General features: G+C 43.0%; 1 protein-coding gene across 2 annotated transcripts in view; it reads right to left on the reverse strand.

The window, feature by feature from the left end:
• The window catches only part of STAT1 (signal transducer and activator of transcription 1), a 1,113,083-nt gene that overhangs the window by 231,954 nt on the left and 853,605 nt on the right, over window positions 1–27,524 (reverse strand). For both annotated transcript variants that reach the window (XM_073647949.1, XM_073647950.1), the window contains exon 20: window positions 23,207–23,346. In XM_073647949.1, coding sequence (XP_073504050.1) covers window positions 23,207–23,346 — 140 coding nt within the window. The remainder of the gene's footprint in view (window positions 1–23,206; window positions 23,347–27,524) is intronic.

Raw genomic sequence — 27,524 nt, forward strand, 5'->3', positions numbered from 1 at the left:
GCCTCAGAGTAAAAAGATCAGTAGAAAGGTCTTTGTACTGTTCCCTCATATACTTGTACATAGTAATAAGATCACCCCTAAGCCTTCTTTTTTCCACAGTAAATAACCCCAAGTGTAATAACCTGTCTTGGTATTGCAGACCCCCCAGTCCTCTAATAACCTTGGTCGCTCTTCTCTGCACCCTCTCTAGTTCAGCTATGTCTTTCTTATACACCGGAGACCAAAACTGTATACAGTATTCTAAGTGTGGTCTCACTAATGACTTGTATAGAGGTAAAATTATGTTCTCCTCATGAGCATCTATGCCTCTTTTAATGCATCCCATTATTTTATTTGCCTTTGCAGCAGCTGCCTGACACTGGCCACTAAACGTGAGCTTGTCGTCCACCAATACACCCAGGTCTTTTTCAGTTACAGTTTTGCCCAGTGTTTTACAATTAAGCATATAATTATACATTTTATTTCCTCTGCCCAAGTGCATTACCTTACATTTATCCCCATTAAAGCTCATTTGCCATTTATCAGCCCAAGGTTCTAGTTTACATAGATCCTCCTGTAATATAAAATTGTCCTCCTCTGTATTGATTACCCTGCAGAGTTTAGTGTCATCTGCAAATATTTAAATATTACTCTGTATGCCCCCTACAAGGTCATTAATAAATATGTTAAAAAGGGGGCCCAATACTGACCCCTGTGGTACCCCACTACTAACTGAGACCCAGTCTGAGTGTTTTCCATTAATAACCACCCTTTGTTTCCTATCACTGAGCCAATTCTTAACTCACATACATATATTTTCCCCTATCCCCGTTGTTCTCATTTTATGTATCAACCTTTTGTGTGGAACCGTATCAAAAGCTTTTGAAAAGTCCATATACACAACATCCACTGCATTTCCTTGGTCCAGTCCAGAACTTGCCTCCTCATAAAAACTGATCAGATTAGTTTGACAGGAACGGTCCCTCGTAAACCCATGTTGATATTGGGTCATGAGGTTATTCTTCTTCAGATACTCTATTATAGCATCTCTTAGGAAACCCTCCAGGATTTTACCCACAGTAGAGGTTAAGATTACTGGCCTATAATTTCCAAGTTCAGTTTTTGTACCCTTTTTGAATATTGGCACCACATTTGCTATACGCCAGTCCTGTGGTAAAGACCCTGTTATTATGGAATCTTTAAAGATTAAAAATAATGGTCTATCTATGACGTTACTTAATTCCTGCAGTACTCGCGGGTGTATCCCATCCGGGCCCGGGGATTTGTCAACTTTAGTGACTTTTAGACGCCACCGTACTTCCTGCTGGGTTAAGCAAGTGACATTTAATGGAGAATTTTTGTTATCACTAATCATGTTTTCTGTCAAGCGATTTTCTTGTGTAAATACGGTTGAAAAAATATCATTTAGCATATTGGCTTTTTCCTCATCCACCATTTCACCCAGACTATTTTTAAGGGGGCCAACACTATCATTTTTTGGCTTTTCACTATTTATGTAGTTAAAGAATATTTTGGGGTTATTTTTACTTTCTCTGGCAATGATTCTCTCTGCCTCAATCTTTGCTGCCTTGATTTGTTTTTTTACATAATTTATTTAATTTTCTATATTTATTTAATGCCTCATCACTACCTACTTGCTTTAGTTCTCTAAATGCTTTCTTTTTGTCACTTATTGCACCCCTTACAGCTCTATTTAGCCATAGTGGTTTCCTCCTATTTCTAGCATGTTTATTCCCAAAGGGTATATATTGTGCTCAGGTCCTATTCAGGATGTTAATAAATGTCTCCCATTTGCTTTGTGTAGCTTTATATCTCAGGATATCGTCCCAGTTTATTGCACTAAGATCATCTCTCAACCGTTGGAAATTTGCCTTCCTGAAGTTTAGTGTCCTTGTAACCCCTCTACTACACATCTTATTAAAGGTTACATGAAAACGTATTATTTTGTGATCACTATTACCCAAGTGACCCCCAACTCGTATATTTGATATGCGGTCTGGCCTATTGGTTAATATTAGGTCTAGCAGTGCCCCCCTTCTTGTTGGGTCCTGAACCAGTTGTGAAAGGTAATTGTCTCTCATAGTTGTCAAAAACCTATTACCTTTGCTTGAACTACATGTTTCTATCCCCCAATGTATTTCAGGGTAGTTGAAGTCTCCCATAATAATGACTTCTCCTTGAGTCGCTGCTTCATCTATTTGCTTTACGAAGATATTCTCCGCTACTTCCATTATTTTTGGAGACTTATAACAAACCCCTATCAGTAATTTATTATTTTTTCCCCCTCCCCTTATCTCCACCCACAGGGACTCTACATTTTCATTAGATTCACCTATATCCTCCCGCAAGACGGGTTTTAAGGATGATTTTACATATAAACACACACCCCCCCTCGCTTGTTTGTACGGTCATTTCTGAACAGACTATAGCTCTGTAAATTAACTGCCCAGTCATGTCTCTCGTCTAGCCACGTCTCAGATATCCCTACCATGTCATAATTATTTTCCAACAGAATTAATTCTAATTCCTCCATTTTGTTGGTGAGGCTTCTGGCATTAGTGTACATGCATTTTATGTATCTCTCTGTACCTCTATTCCATTCTTAATTTATTGATTGTTCTAACCCCACCCCCAATTTCTTTATTTGTGCACAGGTCACTATCTGCACTATCTTCCCCACCTATAAAATGAATACCCTCCCTCCCAATCCCTAGTTTAAACACTCCTCCAACCTTCTAGCCATTTTCTCCCCCAGCACAGCTGTACCCTACCCATTGAGGTGCAACCGGTCCCTAGCGTAGAGTCTGTAGCCAACTGAGAAGTCGGCCCAGTTCTCCAGGAACCCAAATCCCTCCTTCCTACACCAGTTCTTGAGCCACTTATTTATCTCCCTAATCTCCCGTTGCCTCTCTGGCGTGGCATGTTGTACCGGTAGTATTTCAGAGAATACCACCTTGAAGGTCCTTGCTTTCAGCTTGCAGCCTAATTACCTGAAATCATCTTTAAGGACCTTCCCCCTACCTCTAACTTTGTTATTTGTGCCAATGTGCACCATGACCGCTGGGTCCTCACCAGCCCCTCCCAGTAATCTGTCAACCCGATCAGCGATGTGCCGGACTCGAGCGCCAGGTAGGCAGCACACTGTTCGACGATCCCTGTCTTTGTGACAGATTGCCCTATCTGTTCCCCTAATACTTGAGTCCCCCACTACCAGCACCTGCCTGGCCTGCCCTGCTCTCCTATTTCCCTCTTTACTGGAGCCGACACTCCTCCGGCTTTCAGGGGATATGCCTTGCTGCAGCAGTGCTAACCCTGTACCGTCACTCCCCTCATCTACCAACTTTGCAAACTTATTGGGGTGTGCCAGATCATGACTAGCCTCCTTGGCACTCTTCCCTCTAACCCCCCTTCTAACTGTCACCCAACTAACGGCCTCACTGTCCTGCAGCTCCCGACTACCACCCTCCCCCACATCTACCCCAGCGAGCTGCTGCTCAGTGAGCAGCAGACTCCTTTCCATATTGTCAATGGATCTCAGTGTTGCCAGCTGTTCATTTAGATCCAGTACCTGGGTTTCCATACGCACAACGTGCACACATCTCGCGCAGCAGTAAGCAACCCCGACCGGCTGTTCAAGGAATGCATACATGTGGCAAGATGTACACTGGATAGCAATGTCAATAATGGAGCTCATTTCCTAATGGGGATTGCAATAGACAGAATGTTAAGTAAAAAGAAAAGTAAAGAATTAATAAAATATAGACAGCAATTCAGTCCAAAGTCCTCCCTTCCAAACTCCCTGAATCCAAAGACACTGAAAAACAAGTCACACACTTACTTTCGTTCGCACATACGCTCCGGTCACACTCAGCTCATTCACACTCGCAAACTAAGAGGTTCAAAGAGGTTTTTTTTTTTTTTTTTTTTTCCCTTTTCCAGCAATGCACCCTACAGCTCAATGCACTTCCAAAAGTAGAGCTGTGGGAACATAATACTGTGTACAGGAGAGCTGTGAGGACATCATTGTGTGGAGGGGAAGTGTAGGGGCATCATACTGTACATAGGGGAGCTGTGGACCCATCATACTGTATATAGGGGAGTTATGTAGACATCATACTGGGTAGAGTGGAGCTGTGTGTACATCATATTGTTTAAAGGGGAGCCGTGAGCCCTTAATACTGTGTATAGAAAGCTGTGTGGACCCATCATGTGTATAGGGGAGCTATGGGCTTGTAGAGATATACAACACTCCCTGGTTAGGTAATGAAGTGCTCAAGTAGGGTTCAAACCCGTTCAGAAAGCAAGGAACTCAGAACTCAAATTTCAGTGTGTGAGGATATGGCCTTGTTCTAAGAGTATTGGATCAAAGCATGTAGAGCGGAGTCCGCGGTTCTAAGGGATGCAGACTTTTCCAGCACGGAGCACCGATTCCGTCGATCCTATTATGATTTGCTTGCTGTGTTTTATTAATGTTCTGCTTGCTCATCAGTTTATGTACACTAGTTTCACTTTTAAAGTGTCCAGCATTTCAGTAATCTCATTGGTATCTTAGAAGCCTTAAGCCATTGTTATAATAGCCACTTGTCCCATTGTGTGGATGGGGATTGTAGACCGATCAGAGCCGTCACCACAGGGGGTATCACATGCAGTCAATGATGATGGGCTTCTGAAATATTCTTCATTCTTTGAGCTAAAAGCAAATGTTTAAGGGGGAGGGTGCGAACACTTCTGCCCATTCAGGGGGCTGATCCCAGGGAGGGAGGGATAAGCCACGTGTTTAGTCAGGGAGTTGGTGGAATGACCTTGAAGTGATAGGATCTAGGCTGAAGTCCTGCAGCTAATGGATGGAAGTCCCATGGAGTTTAGAGATTAGTTGCCAACTGGGCTGGATAAACATGCTACAGTTGTGGCCTTTGTCGACTGGATTTGAGTAGTTTTCTTAAGCTCTATTGCTACTGGATATCTGTGCTTCTATCGTTTTATCTGTCATCTAGAGGAACATGGGCTGTGACTACAGACTATATTGTCTGGAGAAATAAAATCTGTGGGCCAACCAAAAGTTGGGAGACAGGGAGTATTGCCTGGCACAAAGGCAGTGGAAGTACTGCTCCGGGGAGGGGATCTTGTGGACTGGGGGAAATGTAATTTAGCCATTTACCTGGAGTTGTTAATCCTTGGATGTAAGAAATAAAATATTGTTGCATCGTTACCAGCCTATGTGATTATTAAAATCCACAACCGCACATCTTCACACAGTGAATGAAACAAATTATTTTTAACTGCTTCCTGACCGCCCACTGTATATAAACGTCGGCGCTGCCTGGGCTTTGTGCAGCGCCGACGTTTAAAAATGGTGGGTGGTCCCGCAGCGCTCAGGACCCCCAGGGTCCTGCAAGCGCTGCGGGTGCGGTGCAGAGCGATAGCTCTGATAGGGAACATCATCGGGACCTGATTGGATCAGGTCCCAGTGATGTTAACCCTTTGCTATCTTCTATATGCCGCGATCTATAGTGATCGCGGCATATAGAAAATAGTTAGAGGAAAGGGGGTCATCTACTTACCTCTCCGACAACCCCTGATACCTTCCAGGACTTGGCGTTGCTATGGCAGCTGGAGGTCACATTACCGCCTCCAGATCTGCCATATATAGTGTCCTGCTAGGCTCAGCCTGCAAGCTGAGTCCAGCAGGAGACACAGTGTGAAACTGTCAGCAGTGGTCTCATACAATGTAATATATGTCTATTACATTACATGAGATCAGTGATCAGAAAAATAAAAATTAATGTCCCATACAGGGACTAAGTAAAAATGTAAAAAAAAGTCAAAAAAATGTTTTCAAACTGTTAAAAAAAATCACAAATAAATAAAAATAAATAAATAAAATATTAAACCGATAAATCCGTATATTTATGCAAAAACAAAAAAGTACACATATTTGCTATCGCCGCGTCCGAAACAACCCGAGCTATAAAACTGTCACACTAATTAACTCCTTCAGTGCATACCGTAATAAAAATAAATAAAAAACGGAGCAAAAAACTATGCTTTTTCCTCATATCGCCACACAAAAAGTGGAAAAAAATGCGATCAAAAAGCAAAATGGAAATAAAAATGGTACCGCTGAAAACGTCATCTTGTTCTGCAAAAAAAAAGCCGCCATACAGCTCCATCAGCCGAAAAATAAATAAGTTATAGCTCAGAATAAAGCGATGCAAAAAAAATATTTTTTCTATAAAATTGTTTTATTGTGTAAAAGCGCCAAAACATAAAAAAAATACAGTAAGTGTAGTATCGCTGTAAACGGTACTGACCCGAAGAATGATGCTGCCTTATCACTTTTACCACACGCAGAATGGCATAAAAAAAACCCTCAAAAAACAATTCCTGAAAGGTTGGTTTTTGTTAATTTTACCTCCCAAAAAACGGAATAGAAAGTGATCAAAAAAGGTCACGTACCCAAAAATGGTACGAATAAAAATGTCAACTCGTCCTGCAAAAAACAAGCCGTCACATGACTCTGTCGGCCGAAATATGGAAAAATTATAGCTCTCAAAATATGGCGATGCAAAAACTAGATTTTGCAAAAAAAAAAGCGTCTTTTAGTGTGTGACAGCTGTCAGTCATAAAAACTCGATATAAATAAGGTATCTCTGTAATCGCACCGACCCGAAGAATACAGTAATCTCATCACTTATACCGCACGAGGAACGGCGTAAAAAATAAATAAAACCAATTCTTCACCTGCTACTGATTTGTTTATTATGTCTCCCAATGTGCTCACCACACATCTAGATAAGTTCCCTAATGGGTCTAGTTTCCAAAATGGTGTCACTTGTGGGGGGTTTCCACTGTTTAGGCACATCAGGAGCTCTCCAAACGCAACATGGCGTCTGCTAATTATTCAAACAAATTTTACATTCAAAAAGTCTAATGGCGCTCCTTAACTTCCGAACCCTGCAGTGCGCCCAAACAGTGGTTTTCCCTCACATATGGGGTATCAGCGCGCTCAAGAGAAATTGCACAAAAAATTTTGATGTCCATTTTTTCCTGTTACCCCTGCGAAAATAAAAAAAATTGGGTCTAAAGTAACATTTTTGTGAAAAAAGTTAAATGTTAATTTTTTTCTTCCACATTCCAAAAATTCCTGTGAAGCACCTGAAGGGTTAACAAAGTTCTTAAGTGTGGTTTTGAGCATCTTGAGGGGTGTAGTTTTTAGAATGGTGTCACGTTTGGGTATTTTCTGTCATAAAGACCCCTCTAAGTGACTTCAAATATGATGTAGTCCCTAAAAAATGTTTTTGTAAATTTTGTTGGAAAAATGAGAAATCGCTGGTCAACTTTTAACCCTTATAGCTCCCTAACAAAAAAAATTTTGGTTCCAAAATTGTGCTGATGTAAAGTAGACATGTGGGAAATGTTATTTATTAACTATTTTGTGTGACATATCTCTCTGATTTAAGGGCATGAAAATTCAAAGTTTGAAAATTGCAAAAATTTTCAAAATTTTTGCCAAATTTCCGATTTTTTCACAAATAAACGCAAGTGATATCGAAGAAATTTTACCACTATCATGAAGTACAATATGTCACGAAAAAACAACCTCAGAATCAGGGGAATCCGTTGAAGCGTTCCAGAGTAATTACTTCATAAAGTGACAGTGGTCAGAATTGAAAAAATTGGCCCGGTCACGAAGGCAAAAACAGGCTCTGGAGCGAAGTGGTTAATGGCAATCCAAATAATTTTTTAGCATTTCGATCCTAATGCTGGACCTTCATAAGAACTATACAAACATTTTTTGGAAAATGCAATAGAATACTGTCAGAATTCCTGTTGTCCTTCTACAGTTTGACCACTAGTGGCTGCTATTGTTCATCCTAATTGTGCTGCAATACCACTCCTTACCACTAGAGGCTGCTGTTGTGTTCTTCAATTGTCATTTACTAAGATGCCAGATTCTGAACCTGCGGGATCCATCTTGTTTCCTGTTTGGGCCTATTTAAAGCCACATGGATCTCTCATTCATTACTTGAGTATTGTGCCTAGCTGTTAGCCTAGTTCCAGTCTCCAGCTACTGAACATTCTTACCCAGTCTGTTGTCACCTATCTACGGACTGTTTCCTATAACTCTTTTTCTAACTCAAAGAACGTCTACTATTGCTTGCTGTTTCTGCTCATGCTCCTTCGGCTACCGGTTTCCAGCAGTACTATGCCAGTATCGTAACAAATACGGAAAATACTATTCCTCATCGATAATGAAAGAAGATACATGTAAACGGATGTATATTCGCTGTATCCGATACTATGAAAACTATTTCTGTTGATATATTTGTATGATATGTATATATATTTTGTTATCACTCACAACTGTTATTTTTCCCCAAAAAATTGTATAGTTATAATGAAGGTCCAACATTAGGACTGAAACGTTAAAAAACTATTTGGATTGCCATTAAAAAGAATTTGTTTCATTCACTGCAAATTGAGTGCTGAAATTCTTACTTGCTAGGAGAGCTGTGGGGTCATCATACTGTGGGAGAAGTGGGTAAAACATACTGTGTAAAGGTTAGTTGTGGGAACAGTATACTGTGTTGATGGGAGCTGTGGGCCCATTAGACTGTACACATAGAGCTGTATGGGAATTATACTGTGTGAAAATGAGCTATGAGGACATCATATTGTGTATTGGAGAGCTCTGTGAACATGAAATTGTGTATAGGGAAGCTGTGGGGTCATTATACTGTATATAGAAAGCTGTGTCGGCATTATACTTTGTTTAGGGGAGCTATGGGGACATCATACTCTGTAGAGGGGAGCTGTGTTGACATCATATTGTGTATAGGGTAGCTGTGGGCCACTTATACTATGTATAGCAATCTGTGTGGGCATTATACTGTGTATAGGGGAGCTAAGGTAACATCATACTGTGTATAGAAGAGCTATGGGGACATCATACTGTGCAGAGAGGAGCTGATAAGGACATCATACTGTGTAGAGCCCAGCTGTAGGGATATCATACTGTGTAGAGGAGAGCTGTGGGGACATCATGCTGTGTGGAGAGGAGCTGAGAGGACAACCTGCTGTCTAGAGGATAGCAATGGGGACATCATAATGTGTATAGGGGAGCTGTATGGGTGGAACTCAGTGGACATTATTAATTGTTAAGCCGGCACTTAGGAAGCATTATTTTTAGAGGGGCACTCAGGGTATTATAACTGTCAAAGTGGCACACAGTGGGAATTATTTCTTTCATGGGGGCAAAATAAGAGCCCTGTTTTCTAGGCAGCTTGCACACAAGATTAATATATTCTAGGGTTAAGTTTTACCAACTCGAGAGCACAAAGAACGAAAAAAAACTGTTTGGGAGAGAAGAACAGACAAATCGCGGCGCCCCAAGTGCGTAAACACAATATTATAGTCTTTGATGGGTGCAGAATTTCATGCACTCACATGATAGAAGACTAATATGGCTTTAGATTGTGTATCCTCAAAAATCCCTCTGGGAAACTTTTCAATGGACAGGGCTTGTAGCTTGCCTCGGGTGGATCCAAGTGAAAGAGCCAGACATAGGCTCACAAAGGATGAGTAAATCAAGAGGAGTATATCCAGCCTATGAACGGCAGCGCTTCCCAGGACTCAAATCCAAAGATGATATTTAATATTTTTTTATTTGATAAGTTAAAATAGAGGAGATACAACACGTTTCGGATACAGTATATATGCTTCTTCAGGTATCATAAAAACACAGTACAAATCCTACTAGTATAAAATTCAATCACACTTATATATAGTAGCAAACCTTTTATCCCAGCCTCAGAAGCTTGATTTAGGGTGTGGACTAGGTTCAGGAACACACCCATGAAGTGGTCCAGCCTTTCAAACCACATTCTTATCAACATGGATGCAAGAAAAAAAGAAAAAAAAATTCTTAAACTTTAAATAAGAAATTTTTTTTTTTTTAAAAAAAAGAAACGTTTAAACTCTCTCTATGATACCCTTCAATCCATTTAGATACAATGTTCCCAAAGAATATATCAAAAACATTACTTTCCGGTTTAAAAGAGCATTCCTATTTGCAACACCAGAGGGTATCTGCTCTATCGGAGTTACTTTTATGTTAAAAATTTTGTTATGTTTGATTAGTAGATGCCTTGAGAGAGTATGCTTTAAAAAGCCATTTTTTGCTCTATTTCTGTGTCTATTGATGCGGGACCGCAGTGTCGACACAGTGCGTCCCACATATTGCAAACCGCAACTGCATGTGATGACTGTAGCATCGGCGTCTCTGCCTCCTGCCAGGCAGAGACGCCGTCCCTCTCACCTCCCCGCTCCCCGCACGGTGTCCTCCAGCGCTCCTCGTCCTGCAGCGGCCGGCGCGCGCTCTTTCCTGGGCACTGTGCTTAGGGCGCGCGCGCGCTCCCCCTCTCTTAAAGGGGCCACGCGCGCCGTCCTAAGGAGTCCCCGGCCAATTGCCGGAGGACCTCCCATATTTAAGGCACCTCCTCCAAAATGGAGGTGCCTGAGCAAAAGTTGTTGCACAAGTATACTTACCTCTGCTTCAGCCCTCAGGTCCCGTTGCCAGCCTGATTACCAGTCCTGTCTGCCAGATTGTCTACTCTCCAGCCAGACAGTCTGCCTCCGGTCATCCGCCAGTCTGTCTATGGGCAAGTCCACCTGCTTACCAGGAAGCACCTGCCAGTTACCTGCCTGCTACCTGCCGTGCCTGCTAACCCGCTCACCTGGGAGCGCTCGTCTACTACCCATCGGGACCTGCTAGCCTACCTGGAGGCTCTGCCGTCACTTGCCCTGACCACCTGCCTGCTAGCCTAGAGACTTCAGCCTGCTTGGCCGTCACTTGCCGTGACCACCTGATAGCCTACCTGGAGGCTCCTGCTGTCACTTGCTGTGACCACCTGCCTGGTAAACCTAGAGACTACCACTTGCTCTGCTGTCACGTACCGTGACCACCCGTCCGCTAACCAGAGACTTCTGCCTGCTTGCTGTGTCTATCCGTCATACCGGTCAGTCCCTGCCTTCTGACCCGTGCGAGCCACCTGCTCTCTTACAGGGTCGTCCCCAGAGTGGCACCTGGTCCCTCTGCCCGGATCCTCCCTGGTCACGGAGTCGTTAGCCGCCGTCCGACCAGGGTCGGTTCGGGTTAATACTTAGTTAAGCCTCTCTGGGTCCCTCCTTGCACCGCGGCACAGAGGATCCACCACCCGGACCCGTAACAGTTTGCTCGGGCCATGGAACCCGGTGGCACCCAAGCTCCCTCGCTCTCTGACCTATACCACGAAGTCTCCCGTCAGAGATCCCAACCTGCGGAATGTCAACTCCCGCCTGGACACACTGACTGCTCCACCAGTACCCGCCTCTAGTTGCACGACTCGCACCCCGGCAGCACCGCTGCCCATCAATACCATGGAATCCGGCCCTGGTCCCCGGCTTTCTGCACCGCCTCGTTTTGGTGTAGACCCCGCCTTGGCTCGAGGTTTCATAAACCAGTGCACCCTGCACTTTGAACTCTTGGCACATCAGTTTATCTCCGACCGGGCCAAAGTGGCCTTCATCATGTCCCATCTCACTGCGGAGGCACTGGCTTGGCTAAATCCCCTGTGGGAGAGAGGGGACCCCCGGTGTCCGACCTGTCGTCTTTCCTCACTGCTTTCCGGAAAGTCTTTGATGAACTGGGACGCAAGACCTCATCAGCCTCCTCTCTGCTACGTCTTCGCCAAGGGAGTCTCACCGTGGGTCAATATGCCATACGGTTCCGCACCCTCGCTTCTGAGCTTGCCTGAGATAACGAGGCCCTGGTGTCCGTCTTCTGGGAGGGCCTTTCCGGTCGGATTAAAGACGAGCTCGCCGGTCGGGACATTCCCACCACCCTGGATGACCTGGTGTCGCTGGCTACACGGATTGACATCCGGTTTCAAGAGCGCACCAAAGAGACCACCTGTGAGAAAAGGTTTCCCCGCCTTGCTCCTACTTTCCAGAGACCTGTCTCCTCATCTGTCACTCCCCGGGCGCACTCACCCGAGGCCATGCAGATCGACCAGACCAAGATGGTCAAATCTCGCCAAGAGTCACGCCGAGCTGAGGGGAGCGGTTTCTATTGTGGCAGTAAGGAGCACCTGATCCGTTCCTGCCCGGAGAGGCCGGGAAACTCCAGTGTCTAGGACCACTCGGAGAGGTCGCCCTAGACAAAAGTAAACCCTCTCCATCCCTGACTTTGTCTGTCTCTATCTCCTGGGGAGAGAACCATCACTTTGAACTCGCTCACCTGGATTCTGGAGCTGCTGGTAACCTCATTTCCCAGTCCCTGGTTGAGAAATATTGTATTCCCACCAAGTCTCTCGCTGAACCACTGTCAGTCGCCTCAGTGGATGGAAGACTCCTTCCGGTGACCATTCTGCTCGTCACGGAACCTATAACCCTGCAGGTGGGAATGCTACACTCTGAGAAAATCTCCTTCCATGTGCTACCCGGACTCTCTCACTCCCTATTGCTAGGCCTATCTTGGCTCCAGACACATGAACCAGTGTTGAACTGGCAATCCGGTGAAGTACTCCGGTGGGGGCCGGACTGCCATAAGACCTGCCTGGTACCGGTTCGTCCACCACCTACCCCAGCTAATTTACCCGGTCTTCCAGCTCCTTACTAGCCCTATGTCTTTGGTAAAAAGGAAGCAGAGACATTGCCACCTCATAGGCCATATGATTGCCCGATCGACCTGGTACCTGGTCAACGACATCTTCCGTGATCTTCTTTACTCCTGCATGGTGGTATACCTGGACGATATCTTGGTCTTCTCTCCGAATCTTCCCACACACCGGAGGGATGTTTGTCAGGTCCTGCTTAGGCTCAGGCAGAACCACCTCTATGCTAAATACGAGAAGTGCCTCTTCGAGCAGACCTCTCTTCCATTCCTGGGCTATGTTATCTCCCAGACAGGCTTGCGAATAGACCCCGAGAAACTCTCTGCTGTCCTAAAGTGGCCCCGTCCAGAGGGGTTGAAGGCGATTCAGCGATTCTTGGGCTTCGCCAATTACTATCGTCTCTTCATTCCACACTTCTCATCCTGGACGGCTCCCATATCTGCGCTCACCCGTAAGGGGGCAAATCCCAAGGTATGGTCGCCCGAAGCCGAGGAGGCCTTCCTTTCCTTAAAGCTAGCCTTCTCCTCTGCCCCAGTACTGCACCGTCTGGACTGCAATAAACAATTCTTCCTGGAGGTTGATGCTTCCTCCTCCGGAGACGGAGCGGTGCTCACCCAAAAATCTTCGTCCGGGAGAATGGTAACCTGCGGCTTCTTCTCCAAAATCTTCTCCTCATCTGAGCACAACTACTCCATAGGAGACCGAGAATTGCTAGCCGTCAAATTGGCGCTGGAGGAGTGGCGCTATCTGCTTGAGGGGGCTCTATACCTGGTGATCATCTATACGGATCACGAAAATTTGTCATATCTCCAGAATGCCAAAAGACTCAATCCGAGTCAGGCCCGGTGGTCTTTGTTCTTTACCCGCTTCGACTTCATCCTACATTTCCGCCCGGCGGACAAGAATGTCAAAGCCGATGCCTTGCCCCGATCCTTCCTGTCCTCCGATCTAGAGGAGGAGCCTATGCACATCATCGACCCCTCCAAGGTGATGAATGTGGCCCCCTTGGATGTAACTCGTCTTCCACCCGGTAAGACGTTTGTAGCGGTTCCAGACCATGAGAAAGTTCATCGCTGGGGTCATTCTTCTAAACTAGCTGGCCATGCTGGCCAAAAGAAGACCTTCCAGCTCATTACCCGGCATTACTGGTGGCCTACCCTGCGTAAGGATGTGGCAGACTTCGTCTCAGCTTGTTCAACTTGTGCCCGCAAAAAAGTTCCCAGACATTTACCAGCCGGTCATCTCCTGCCTCTTGCCGTACCTGCTGCCCCATGGCAACACATAGCTATGGACTTTATTACAGATCTCCCTGTTTCTGCCGGTTGTACAGTCATTTGGGTGGTCGCGGACCGCTTTTCTAAAATGGCCCACTTCATCCCTCTGCCTGGTCTCCCGTCTGCATCTGAGCTAGCTAAGGACTTCTTTCACCATATCTTTCATCTCCATGGCCTACCCCTCCACATCGTGTCGGATCGAGGGGTTCAGTTCACCTCACGCTTTTGGAGAGCTACCTGTAAGCTGCTGGATGTCACCCGGGATTTTTCCTCCGCTTACCACCCTCAGTCCAATGGTCAAGTAGAGCAGATCAACCAGATCCTTACCAGCTACCTCCTGCACTTTGTCAGTGCCCACCATACTGATCGGGTGGACCTTCTACCATGGGCCGAATTCTCTTATAACAATCATGAGAGCGAATCCACTTCCAAGTCCCCGTTCTTTATTGTCTATGGCCAACACCCCCGGATTCCGTTTCCCGTCTCCGCCTCTGTGGACAACCCTACTGCGGAGTCCCTGGTCTGTGATTTTTCCACTATTTGGGAGAATACTAGGTCTGCACTTCTTCAGTCTTCCAAGCGGATGAAGAGATTTGCTGACAAAAGACGTTTAGATCCGCCTCAATTCCGTCCGGGAGACAAGGTTTGGCTTTCCTCCAAACATGTGCGGCTCAAAATACCCTCCTACAAGCTGGGTCCTCGGTTCATCGGTCCATTTGAGGTCCTTAAACAGATCAATCCAGTGGCCTACAAGTTGAAGCTTCCACCCACCTTACGCATTCCCAAAGCCTTCCACGTATCTCTCCTCAAACCTGCTGTCTTTAACTCTTTCTCCAATAATTCAGGTACTCCCCCTGCTCCGGTTGCTGCTGAGGACGTTTTTGAGGTAGAGAATATTCTGGCCACCAAGAGGGTAAGAGGGAAAACCTTTTTTCTGGTGGACTGGAAGGGGTTTGGCCCAGAGGAGAGAACTTGGGAACCCAGGGAGAACATCCATGCCCCGCTTCTCCTTGAAAAATTTCTTGCCAGCCTAAAAAAGAGGGGGCGTAAAGGCGGGGGGGGGGGGGGTACTGTAGAATCGGCGTCTCTGCCTCCTGCCAGGCAGAGACGCCGACCCTCTCACCTCCCCGCTCTCCGCGCGGCGTCCTCCAGTGCTCCTCTTCCTGCAGCGGCCGGCACGCGCTCTTTCCCGGGCACTGTGCTTAGAGCGCACGCGCGCTCCCCCTCTCTTAAAGGGGCCGCGCGCGCCATCCTAAGGAGTCCCCGGCCAATTGCTGGAGGACCTCCCATATTTAAGGCACCTCCTCCAAAATGGAGGTGCCCGAACAAAAGCTGTTGCACAAGTATACTTACCTCTGCTTCAGCCCTCAGGTCGAGTTGCCAGCCTGATTACTAGTCCTGTCTGCCAGCTTGTCTACTCTCCAGCCCGACAGTCTGCCTCCGGTCATCTGCCAGTCTGTCTATGGGAAAATCCACCTGCTTACCAGGAAGCACCTGCCAGTTACCTGCCTGCTACGTGCCGTGCCTGCTAACCCGCTCACCTGGGAGCGCTCGCCTGCTACCCATCGGTTACCTGCTAGCCTACCTGGAGGCTCTGCCGTCACTTGCTGTGACCACCTGCCTGCCAGCCTAGAGACTTCAGCCTGCTTGGCCATCACTTGCCGTGACCACCTGATAGCCTACCTGGAGGCTCCTGCTGTCACTTGCTGTGACCACCTGCCTGGTAAACCTAGATACTACCACTTGCTCTGCTGTCACGTACAATGACCACCCGTCAGCTAACCAGAGTCTTCTGCCTGCTTGCTGTGTCCATCCGTCATACCGGTCAGTCCCTGCCTTCTGACCCGTGCGAGCCACCTGCTCTCTTACAGGGTCGTCCCCAGAGTGGCACCTGGTCCCTCTGCCCGGATCCTCCCTGGTTACGGAGTCGTTAGCCGCCGTCCGACCAGGGTCAGTTAAGGTTGATACTTAGTTACGCCCCTCTGGGTCCCTCCTTGCACCGCAGCACAGAGGTTCCACCACCCGGACCCGTAACAATGACATATACAACATGATCACTACTACAGGTGAGTTTTTGTGGGATCTCAAAGACATCACCGGTATTATTGCATTTGATAGTTTTGGCCCGTGATCTAGGATCCCACAGGTACAACATTTGGAGTTGCATTTAAAAACTCTGGTTCCTTGAAAAACACTACATAAAATTTGATTCTTTTATTAATACTTTTTCTTTTTAAATCCAACAGTTTTTTAATTTACTGGAAGTTTTCCCCCTTCTGTATGTAATCCCTGGTTTATCAGGGAGATGTTTTCAAAAAACAGGGTCTCGCTTCAAGATTTACTAATATTTTGAAAACACAGTTCTTATGACTTTATTTCCCCTATTGAATGTTGTCACAAAATTCAATTTCCAGCGGTCATCGCTTTTTTCTTTACCAATAGTCAGATTATCCCTCTTCCTATTTTTTCCTATTAGACATTCCTCCTGTGTTTTTATTTTGCTTTCCGTGTATGCACCATTTATCAAATTTTTTTGGGTATCATTTTTCCTTAAACTTTCTTTTTAGGATTTTAGACTGAGCTACATAATCAGATTATCTCATACAATTCTTTCCTATATGAAAGAATTGACTGTGGGGTATATTTACCTCCCACTTCTTGGAATGTGCACTGTTAAAATCTAAAAGGCCATTAGAATCCACTTTTTTGAAGTGGGTTTTTGAAATATTTTTTTCCTATTATGGCTAATCTCCAAATCAAGGAACACCATTTTTTCTTTATTAATTTGTGATGTGAAGGTAATCCCCCAGGTGTTATTATTAAGCTCCTTTATTAATTGTGCAGCTTCCTCCTCTGTCCCCTTCCATACAATAATCAGATAATCTAAGAAACGCTTATAAAGCCTTATTTTGTTGTGTCGATGAGGACTCTAATCGCCCCATGAATAAGTTTGCAAAACTTGGTGCGACCCGAGTCCCCATCGCAGTACCGAGCAACTGTAAGTACAGTATTCCTTCAAAAATGAACACGTTGTGTTCAAGAATGAATTTCAAACCCTTTAATAGAAAATCTCTTTGTTCAGGGAGCATCTCTGTCTTCGTTAGGTAAAAACCCACCATTTTGTGATCTATGTTGGATTATAATGAATTTACATCCAACGAGATAAAGGAATAGTTATCTTCCCATTTAATATCCCTCAGTTCTTCAATTAATTGTGTGGAATCTCTCAAATTTGAAGGAAGAGACTTCACTAGATCTTGTAAAAACAAGTCAATATAATGAGAAAGATGACAAGTCAATGACCCTATTCCTGATATAATTGGTCTGCCAGGTGGTTTTTCAGGGTTCTTGTCCAATTTTAGTAGATGATAAAATAACGCCATAGTTGGTGCAGGATTTGTTAAAAACCTTTTTTCTGTTTTATTAAGAATGCTCCTCTCATAGGCTTCATTAGTCATACGGTGATAGTCCCGAACAAGGATTGTGTAGGATCTTCTTTTAAAATTTTGTAATATCTCATATCAGACAATATGTTCAAGGCCTCCTCAATATAGTCAGATCTGTTTTGCACAACTACTCCCCCCTCCCCCCCCCATTTATGAGCTTGCCTTATTACTATATCTTTATTTAGTCTCAAATCCTCCATTGCCACTTTTTATTTTTTAGGAGATATTGTTCTCCTTTTTTATCTTATTTTTCCCAATTCCATGCTTTTTGGTTTCATTTTTATTTTCCCATTTCCTAAATTCTTCAGATACTAGTGAAAAAAAAGTGTCTATATTTGTTCCTCTATGTTGATGGGGATTAAATAGAGATTTTGGGCATATCTCCTTGTGAATACATTCCCTTTCTTTGTTTGTCTCTATTGGGATCAATATTTTTTTGAGATCCCCAATTTCCCCATTTTTTTCAGTCAACAAGAAATGCTTTTTGAGAGTAAGTTTGCGAGTGTAAGTTCGAGCTTTATAAGCGTTTCATAGATGATCTGATTATTATATGGAAGGGGGCAGAGGAGGAAGCTGCACAATTAACCGCTTCCCGACCGCCCACTGTAGATAAACGTCTGCGCTGCCTGGGCTCTGTGCAGCGCGGACGTTTAAAAACAGTGGGTGGTCCCGCATTGCTCAAGAACCCCAGGGTCCTGCAAGCACTGCGGGTGCGGTGCAGAGCGATAGCTCTGACAGGGAACATCATCGGGACCTGATTGGATCAGGTCCCAGTGATGTTAACCCTTTGCTGTCTTCTATATGCCGCGATCTATAGTGATTGCGGCATATAGAAGACAGCAGGAGGAGAGGGGGTGGTATACTTACCTCTCCGAAGACCCCTGATACCTTCCAGGACCTGACGTTGCTATGGCAGCTGGAGGTCACATGAAAGCCTCCAGATCTGCCATATATGGTGTCCTGCTGCCTCAGCCTGCAGCTGAAGCCTGGCAGGACACATTGACTGTGAAACAGCAAAGATCTCATGTAATGTAATACATGTCTATTACATTACATAAGATCAGTGATCAGAAAAATAAAAATTAATGTCCCATACAGGGACTAAGTAAAAATGTAAAAAAAAGTAAAAAAAATGTTTTGAAACTGTTAAAAAAAATCACAAAATAAATAAAAATAAATAAATAAAATATTAAACCGATAAATCCGTATATTTATGCAAAAACAAAAAAAGTACACATATTTTGTATCGCCGCGTCCGAAACAACCCGAGCTATAAAACTGTCACACTAATTAACTCCTTCTGTGCACACCGTAATAAAAATAAATAAAAAACGGAGCAAAAAACTATGCTTTTTCCTCATATCGCCAAACAAAAAGTGGAAAAAAATGCGATCAAAAAGCAAAATGGAAATAAAAATGGTACCGCTGAAAACGTCATCTTGTTCCGCAAAAAACAAGCCGCCATACAGCTCCATCAGCCGAAAAATAAAAAAGTTATACCTCTCAGAATAAAGCAATGCAAAAAAAATATTTTTTCTATAAAATTGTTTTATTGTGTAAAAGCGCCAAAACATAATAAAATATACAGTAAGTGTAGTATCGCTGTAAACGTACTAACCCGTAGAATAATGCTGCCTTATCACTTTTACCACACGCAGAACGGCATAAAAAAAACCTCAAAAACAATTCCTGAATTGTTGTTTTTTGTTAATTTTACCTCCCAAAAAACGGAATAGAAAGCGATCAAAAAATGTCACATATCCAAAAATGGTACCAATAAAAATGTCAACTCGTCCCGCAAAAAACAAGCCATCACATGACTCTGTCGGCCAAAATATGGAAAAATTATAGCTCTCAAAATATGGCGATGCAAAAACTAGATTTTGCAAAAAAAAGCGTCTTTTAGTGTGTTACAGCTGTCAATCATAAAAACCCGATATAAATCTGGTATCGCTGTAATCGCACCGACCCGAAGAATAAAGTAATCTCATCACTTATACCGCACGAGGAACGGCGTAAAAAATAAATAAAACCAATTCTTCACCGGCTACTGATTTGTTTATTATGTCTCTCAATGTGCTCACCACACATCTAGATAAGTTCCCTAAGGGGTCTAGTTTACATAATGGTGTCACTTGTGGGGGGTTTCCACTGTTTAGGCACATTAGGGGCTCCCCAAATGCGACATGGCGTCCGCTAATTATTCAAACAAATTTTACATTCAAAAAGTCAAATGGCGCTCCTTCCCTTCCGAGCCCTGCAGTGTACCCAAATAGTGGTTTTCCCCCACATATGGGGTATCGGCATACTCAGGAGAAATTGCACAGCAAATTTAACTGTGCAATTTCTCCTGTTACCCTTATGATAATGCAAAATTAGGGGATGAAATACATTTTTTGTGGGAAAAATGGGAAAATTTTATTTTTACGGCTCAATATTATAAACTTCTGTGAAGCACCTGGGGGTGCAAGGTGCTCACCACACATCTAGCTAAGTTCCCTAAGGGGTCTAGTTTCCAAAATGGTGTCACTTGTGGGGGGTTTCCACTGTTTAGGCACATCAGGGGCTCTCCAAACGCAACATGGCGTCTGCTAATTATTCAAACAAATTTTACATTCAAAAAGTCTAATGGCGCTCCTTCCCTTCCGAACCCTGCAGTGCGCCCAAACAGTGGTCTTCCCTCACATATGGGGTATCAGCGCGCTCAAGAGAAATTGCACAAAAAAATTTGGGATCCATTTTTTCCTGTTACCCCTGTGAAAATAAAAAAAATTGGGTCTAAAGTAACATTTTTGTGAAAAAAGTTAAATGTTAATTTTTTTCTTCCACATTCCAAAAATTCCTGTGAAGCACCTGAAGGGTTAATAAAGTTCTTGAATGTGGTTTTGAGCATCTTGAGGGGTGCAGTTTTTAGAATGGTGTCACTTTTGGGTATTTTCTGTCATAAAGACCCCTCAAAGTGACTTAAAATATGATGTGGTCCCTAAAAAAATGTTTTTGTAAAAATGAGAAATCGCTGGTCAACTTTTAACCCTTATAGCTAACTAAAAAAAAAATATTTTGGTTCCAAAATTGTGCTGATGTAAAGTAGACATGTGGGAAATGCTATTTATTAACTATTTTGTGTGACATATCTCTCTGATTTAAGGGCATGAAAATTCAAAGTTTGAAAATTGCTAAATTTTTACAATTTTCACCAAATTTCCGATTTTTTCACAAATAAACGCAAGTGATATCGAAGAAATTTTACCACTATCATGAATTACAATATGTCACGAAAAAACATTCTCAGAATCAGGGGAATCCGTTGAAGCGTTCCAGAGTAATTACTTCATAAAGTGACAGTGGTCAGAATTGAAAAAATTGGCTCGGTCACGAAGGCAAAATCAGGCTCTGGCGCGAAGTGGTTAATAAAGGAGCTTAATAATAACACCTGGGGGATTACCTTCACATCACAAATTAATAAAGAAAAAATGGTGTTCCTTGATTTGGAGATTAGCCATAATAGGAAAAAAAATATTTAAAAAACCCACTTCAAAAAAGTGGATTCTAATGGCCTTTTAGATTTTAACAGTGCACATTCCAAGAAGTGGAAGGTAAATATACCCCACAGTCAATTCTTTCGTAGAAGAAAGAATTGTAAGAGAGAATCTGATTATGTAGCTCAGTCTAAAATCCTAAAAAGAAAGCTTAAGGAAAAAAGATACCCAAAAAAATTGATAAATGGTGCATACAGGGAAAGCAAAATAAAAACACAGGAGGAATGTCTAATAGGAAAAAATAGGAAGAGGGATAATCTGACTATTGGTAAAGAAAAAAGTGATGACCGCTGGAAATTGAATTTTGTGACAACATTCAATAGGGGAAATAAAGTCATAAGAACTGTGCTTTCAATATATTCGTATATCTTGAAGCGAGACCCTGTTTTTTGAAAACATCTCCCTGATAAACCAGGGATTACATACAGAAGGGGGAAAACTTTGAAAAATTTGGTGGCCCCCAGTAAATTAAAAAACCTGTTGGATTTAAAAAGAAAAAATATTAATAAAAGTAAGAATCAAATTTTATGTAGTGTTTTTCAAGGAACCGGAGTTAATAAATGCAACTCCAAAAATTGTTGTTTTTTCTTTTTTAAAGTTTAAGAAAGCTTCTTTTTTTTTTTTCTTGCATCCATGTTGATAAGAATGTGGTTTGAAAGGCTGGACCACTTTGTGGGTGTGTTCCTGAACCTGGTCCACACCACAAATCAAGGCTGGGATAAAAGGTTTGCTTTATTAATAAAAGTTATTTTTTAGGGGGGCTATGTGTCTGCTGGTTGTCTCTACTATATATAAGTGTGATTGAATTTTATACTAGTAGGATTTGTACTGTGTTTTTATGATACCTGAAGAAGGATATATACTGTATCCGAAACGCGTTGTATCTCCTCTATTTTAACTTATCAAATAAAAAAATATAAAATATCATCTTTGGATGTGAGTCCTGGGAAGCGCTGCCGTTCATAGGCTGGATATACTCCTCTTGAGGGCACAAAGAAGGCATTTGACTTTGTAACGAGAACACTTGTAGGCATTAATATGTGGGGCGCTAAGAGGAGCACTGTTTTGTGCCACACCGCAGATACAGTAATAGGGATACATTTGGCAGCAGCTGCTCAGCATTGGGGTATCAGCATGATGAAAGTGTTTGTACAGGTTGGGAGTAGATGGAGGTGGTGTTGGAAATATCAGAAGTAAAATGTGTCTTTGTTGTAATCTCTGCAGATGATTTGTGGCTGGGAGAAAGTCGTCATGTCAGTCTGGGCAAGATGGAAAAAACAGGAAAAGGGCACAACTATATCAGAAAGAATGTCAGCCATCTATAACTGTAATATCTTATATGTTCTGCAGGATTGGTATCTACCAATCTATTATCACCACTTGGAAGTAATATCAGTGTTGGTCTTTGTGTAGTGATTTATTTTCAGTAACAGCATGGTCATCTGCTGAGGTTCCCCCGTACCTATGATTAGGGTGCGCCTCGTAGTTGTAAAATGGTTACTTGGATAGGGGTCCACTCAGAAGCTTCACCCGTCCTGAGCCTAACCCCTAGCTACGCCTCTGGTTGTATACATCACATAGGATATACTGAGACTCTGATGTATATATATATCATAGAGAATAAACTGACATTGCTGAATATACGTACGGTATACTGAGACTGCTGTATAACCATCACATTTGAGACACAAACTGTGCTGTATGTACTTCATCTAGGATATACTGAGACTTTGCTGTATACATTACATAAGAGACATTCAGACTATTTGCTATATATACATCACATAGGAGTCATTGTGATCTTGCTGTACATACATCACATCGGATGCACTGAGCCAGCTGTAAATACATCACATAGGAGACACTGAGACTGATGTATACATCATATGATACACTGAGACTGTGGTATATAGACTCACCTAAACCCTAGAGATTGCGCACTGGAAATCTGTCTTGGGCCGCATCAACGGTCATTCTGGGAAGTAAGGTGGACACCCACCCCAGATTTAAATAGTAATTAACTAAAACCACTTTCCAATAACGTATATATTTTATTACAATGAGGTTATTTTATTTTTCATGACACATTGTGATCCTCCCATATCTCATCTGTTTAAAGCTAAAAGCAAAATTACTTCTTTTAATCACTGATCATGTTCATCTTTAATCAGGGATCATTAAACGGGGATCTAACTCCCTTAGTAGAAATCGGAAACGCAAGCCGTTCAACATTCCTAATCTAGCACAAAAAATATACAAGAGATTTATACATTTACACAAATAATTTTTCTTACCATTTTGGGATATTTCGACCCAGGTAAAGGTGATGGCTCCTTCTTTGCTGCTTTCACTGAATCTCAACAAAAACGTTCCTGGACGCTTCTCTTTCAGCAATGCACGCTCTCTTTCCTTACTAATGAAGCCCACAATACATCTATTAATATAAAAAAGTTCCTGCTATTACATATTAATTTAGAACACAAAAATGATATGCATGAAAGAGTATGGCATTTATAGAAATTAGGTACTTTAGGGGTTTTCCACTTTCAGGACCCAAATGCTGTAAAATATCTAAAATAGCAATCAGAGCAATAGAACTCAGTTCACCTCATTGACGTCACCAGGAGAATGGGAAAGTTCTCATGTGTGCAGTGCTGGCAAGTGAGGTCAGCGCATGCGCGGTGAGAACTTTCCCACGCTCACGCTGATGTCAATGAGCTGAACTAAGTTCATGTGACGTGAACCTGGCTCAGCTCATTGACGGCAGTGCGAGTCAATGAGAAGCGCAAGCCTGCTTGAGCTCCTGTCACGGGTGTGTCAGAGGTGACAGACAGTCGCCCTGCAGTGGGTTGCAGATCTCCACGTTTGGCATTGCAGACAGCTGCTTAGATAGGAGGCTGTCTTTAGGACCGAGCGACTACCTCTCTCTAGCTAATTTGCTCTCTGGCCTGGGTGTATATATACTTGGTGTGTCTGAAAGGGAGTCGCCGGTTATATTCATTTCTACTTGTGAAGCTTAGCAGGAGCAGTACCTCGTCCTCTCTGGAGCTTGAAGCCGTGTGCACATTTGGAGTTCATCTAAAGCTAAACCATTTTTCCCTGTTTTGTCTACCCTTGTTGTCTTTAGAATTTTAGTGCAGGTTGACTACTGTTCATCTCCTTCCCGACTAGCACATCCTAAGTGCGAACAGGTGACAGCTGCAGAAACTGCACAATATATATATATATAAAGAAAGTGCAGCAGCACTCCATTATGGCTAAGATACATAAAGACAATACAAACATTTGATCTAAACTGTGTTATTACTTAGTAAGCTTTGCTTACAAAAAATGGAGGTTCTTAGCGCATAAATTGGCAAATTATGTGTGCCCATCAACCGCTGCAAGGTGACCTCCCGTCTGATGGGTACTACTCTACCTACATGCCTCTCTTGGGCTACAAGCCTATAACTCTGGACAGAACAACATGTCACTTCTGGGCTAAAACACCTACAATTTAAATGGGCTGGTATCCATATATCTATCTATCCATATATCTATTATCTATCAATATAGCTGTCTATCTCTCTGTTTATTTATCTATCTATCCATATACTATCTATCTATATACACTGCTCAAAAAAATAAAGGGAACACTCAAATAACACATCCTTGATCAGAATGAATGAAATATTCTCATTGAATATTTTGTTCTGTATAAAGTTAAATGTGCTGACAACAAAATCACACAAAAATCATCAATGGAAATCAAATTTATTAACCAATGGAGGCCTGGATTTGGAGTCAACCCCAAAATTAAAGTGGAAAAACACACTACAGGCTGATCCAACTTTGATGTAATGTTCTTAAAACAAGTCAAAATGAGTCTCAGTATTGTGTGTGGCCTCCAAGTGCCTGTATGACCTCCCTACAATGCCTGGACATGCTCCTGATGAGGTTGCGGATGTCCTCCTGTGGGATCTCCTCCCACCTGGACTAAAGCATCCGCCAACTCCTGGACAGTCTGTGGTGCAACGTTGGTGGATGGAGCGAGACATAATGTCCCAGATGAGCTCAATCGGATTCAGGTCTGGGGAACGGGCGGGCCAGTCCATAGCTTCAATGGCTTCATCTTGCTGGAACTGCTGACACACTCCAGCCACATGAGGTCTGGCATTGTCCTGCATTAGGAGGAACCCAAGGCCAACCGCACCAGCATATGGTCTCACAAGGGGTCTGAGGATCTCATCTCGGTACCTAATGGCAGTCAGGCTACCTCTGACGAGCACATGGAGGGCTGTGCAGCCGTCCAAAGAAATGCCACCCCACACCATTACTGACCCACTGCCAAACTGGTCATGCTAAAGGATGTTGCAGGCAGCAGATCGCTCTTCGCAGCGTATCCAGCCTCTGTCACGTCTGTCACATGTGCTCAGTGTGAACCTGCTTTCATCTGTGAACAACACAGGGCGCCAATCCTGGTGTTCTGTGGCAAATGACAAGCGTCCTGCACGGTGTTGGGCTGTGAGCACAACCCCCATCTGTGGATGTCGGGCCCTCATACTACCCTCATAAAATCGTTTTCTAACCGTTTGTGCAGACACATGCACATTTGTGGCCTGCTGGAGGTCATTTTGCAGGGCTCTGGCAGTGCTCCTCCTGTTCCTCCTTGCACAAAGGCGGAGGTAGCGGTCCTGCTGCTGGGTTGTTGCTAGACTAAAGAACCTCATCCACAACTACCATAAAAGACTTCAAGCTGTCATTGATGTTAAAGGGGGCAATACACGGTATTAAGAACTGGGGTATGTAAACTTTTGATTAGGGTAATTTGAATGTTTTTGGTTGCCATTAAGATTTAAAAAGAGAAAACACAGTAGTTTGACAATAAATGGCTTCACCCAACCAATAACCATAAGTGGAGAAAAAGTTTTTTTGTTATCATTCATATTCTCTGAAACAAGGCCAAGAAAGCAAAAATTCTGCCGGGGTATGTAAACTTTTGAGCACAACTGTAGATACATAATTACATAAGTATATAGATAATACATAAAAAATAAATATGGATAGATAGATATATGGATAGATAGATAGTATATGGATAGATAAACAGATATATGGATAGACTAACTTTTACCCGCGGCTTCGCTCGCGTGGTATTTGGTCTGCCACATTAAGTTTCGTGACAGATCATTTTAATAGTAAAAAAAAATAATCCTAATAGTAAAAAAAAATAATCTTATTTAGTTACTCGTACATCCAAAATTTCAGATGTCTAACTTCAAAACTGACGGATTCCATACAATCTTTGAACCCCTATAATATTAAGAGGGAAACTCTTGAGGGTGGAATTATCAAAATTCCTTTCTTAGTGCTCATTTAAGCTATAATAGAACCTATCTGCAAATTTCAAGATGCTAAGTTCAGTGGTTTCGGCTGTGCGTTGACCGCTAGGTGTGTCAGTCAATCAGGTTTACAGTTTTATATAATATTCGCCTGTATGGTGTGTTTATAAAAAGTAGCCCTATGTCCTTCCCCAGGCTTGAAATTATCCATATCAAATTTCATCACAAACGGATTACTAAACACTGATTAATAAACAGGACGGACTGAAGTTACTTGCGTTTAATATTGTTCGTGTTAGTAAAGAATTAGTATGTAATTGGAATAATGGACATCTGCAGGTAATTTATCTATGTGTTTTTACTGCAATATACTCCTGTAAACTATGTTATTTGATTTCTTTCGTTCAGCGAAAATATGTAGATTTTGCGCTTTAGAAACACGTGAGCAAGCTACGTATAACTGACCGTGGGAAAAACAGGGCGTGCCTAAATTTATCCCCGCTACCTTCAAAGTTTGCCCTTGCGATTTACTGATGGTCATTGAAAATGCAACTTGTGGGAACTGCAAACATTTGAAATTAAAGGGTAAGTTATTGGGTATTATTGGGATGCGTGGTATAAGAATATTTTCACCCTTAGCTTCTCCAGTTAAAATTGTGGCCTTTACAATGTGCCTGCCTAGTTCAGTGACTCGCAATCTAGTGCCATTACATAATCTTGGGGCGTCCAAGTTGCGCATTAACAAAACGGGTATACCGACCTTTAATTCGAGCTTATGAGATGGGACACCGGATAGCTCCAAAGAGTTAAGAAACTCCACGGGGTAGCTCGTACAGTCCTCAGATGACATGACTGTGTCGATGGAGTTGTAGGTTGTTGCATCGCTGGTTACTTGGTCCAAGATAATTTTATTGATTTTCGCAACTGTTTCATTTCTTGGTGCTAGTAAAGTTCTTTCACATAGCCAATTTTCATCGTGGATGTTTTGTTGCAAATTTGGAAAAACTTGAGCAATAAGTGCGTCTTCCGAATCCACAACATGACAAAATTGGTTAGTGAATAGAACCATACCTTCTTCGTCAGTTTCGATTCGACCTTCACCGATCTCGAGCAGTTTCTCAGCGTACGCGCCCGACTCTAGATCACTGAATAACTGGACACGCATGTTTGTGGTGAGGTGCAGCTTTTCAACTTTGGTCCATAAATATGAGGATTTCAGACATGCGTTAATTTCGTCTGCTGCAGTGCCTCGCTCGATGACAGGCAAAGTTTGCCTAAAGTCTCCAGCGAA

The sequence above is a fragment of the Phyllobates terribilis genome, unplaced genomic scaffold, assembly GCF_046119375.1.
Source record: "Phyllobates terribilis strain yellow unplaced genomic scaffold, ASM4611937v1 Scaffold_9__5_contigs__length_417890890, whole genome shotgun sequence".
In the NCBI taxonomy this organism is placed as follows: Eukaryota; Metazoa; Chordata; class Amphibia; order Anura; family Dendrobatidae; genus Phyllobates; species Phyllobates terribilis.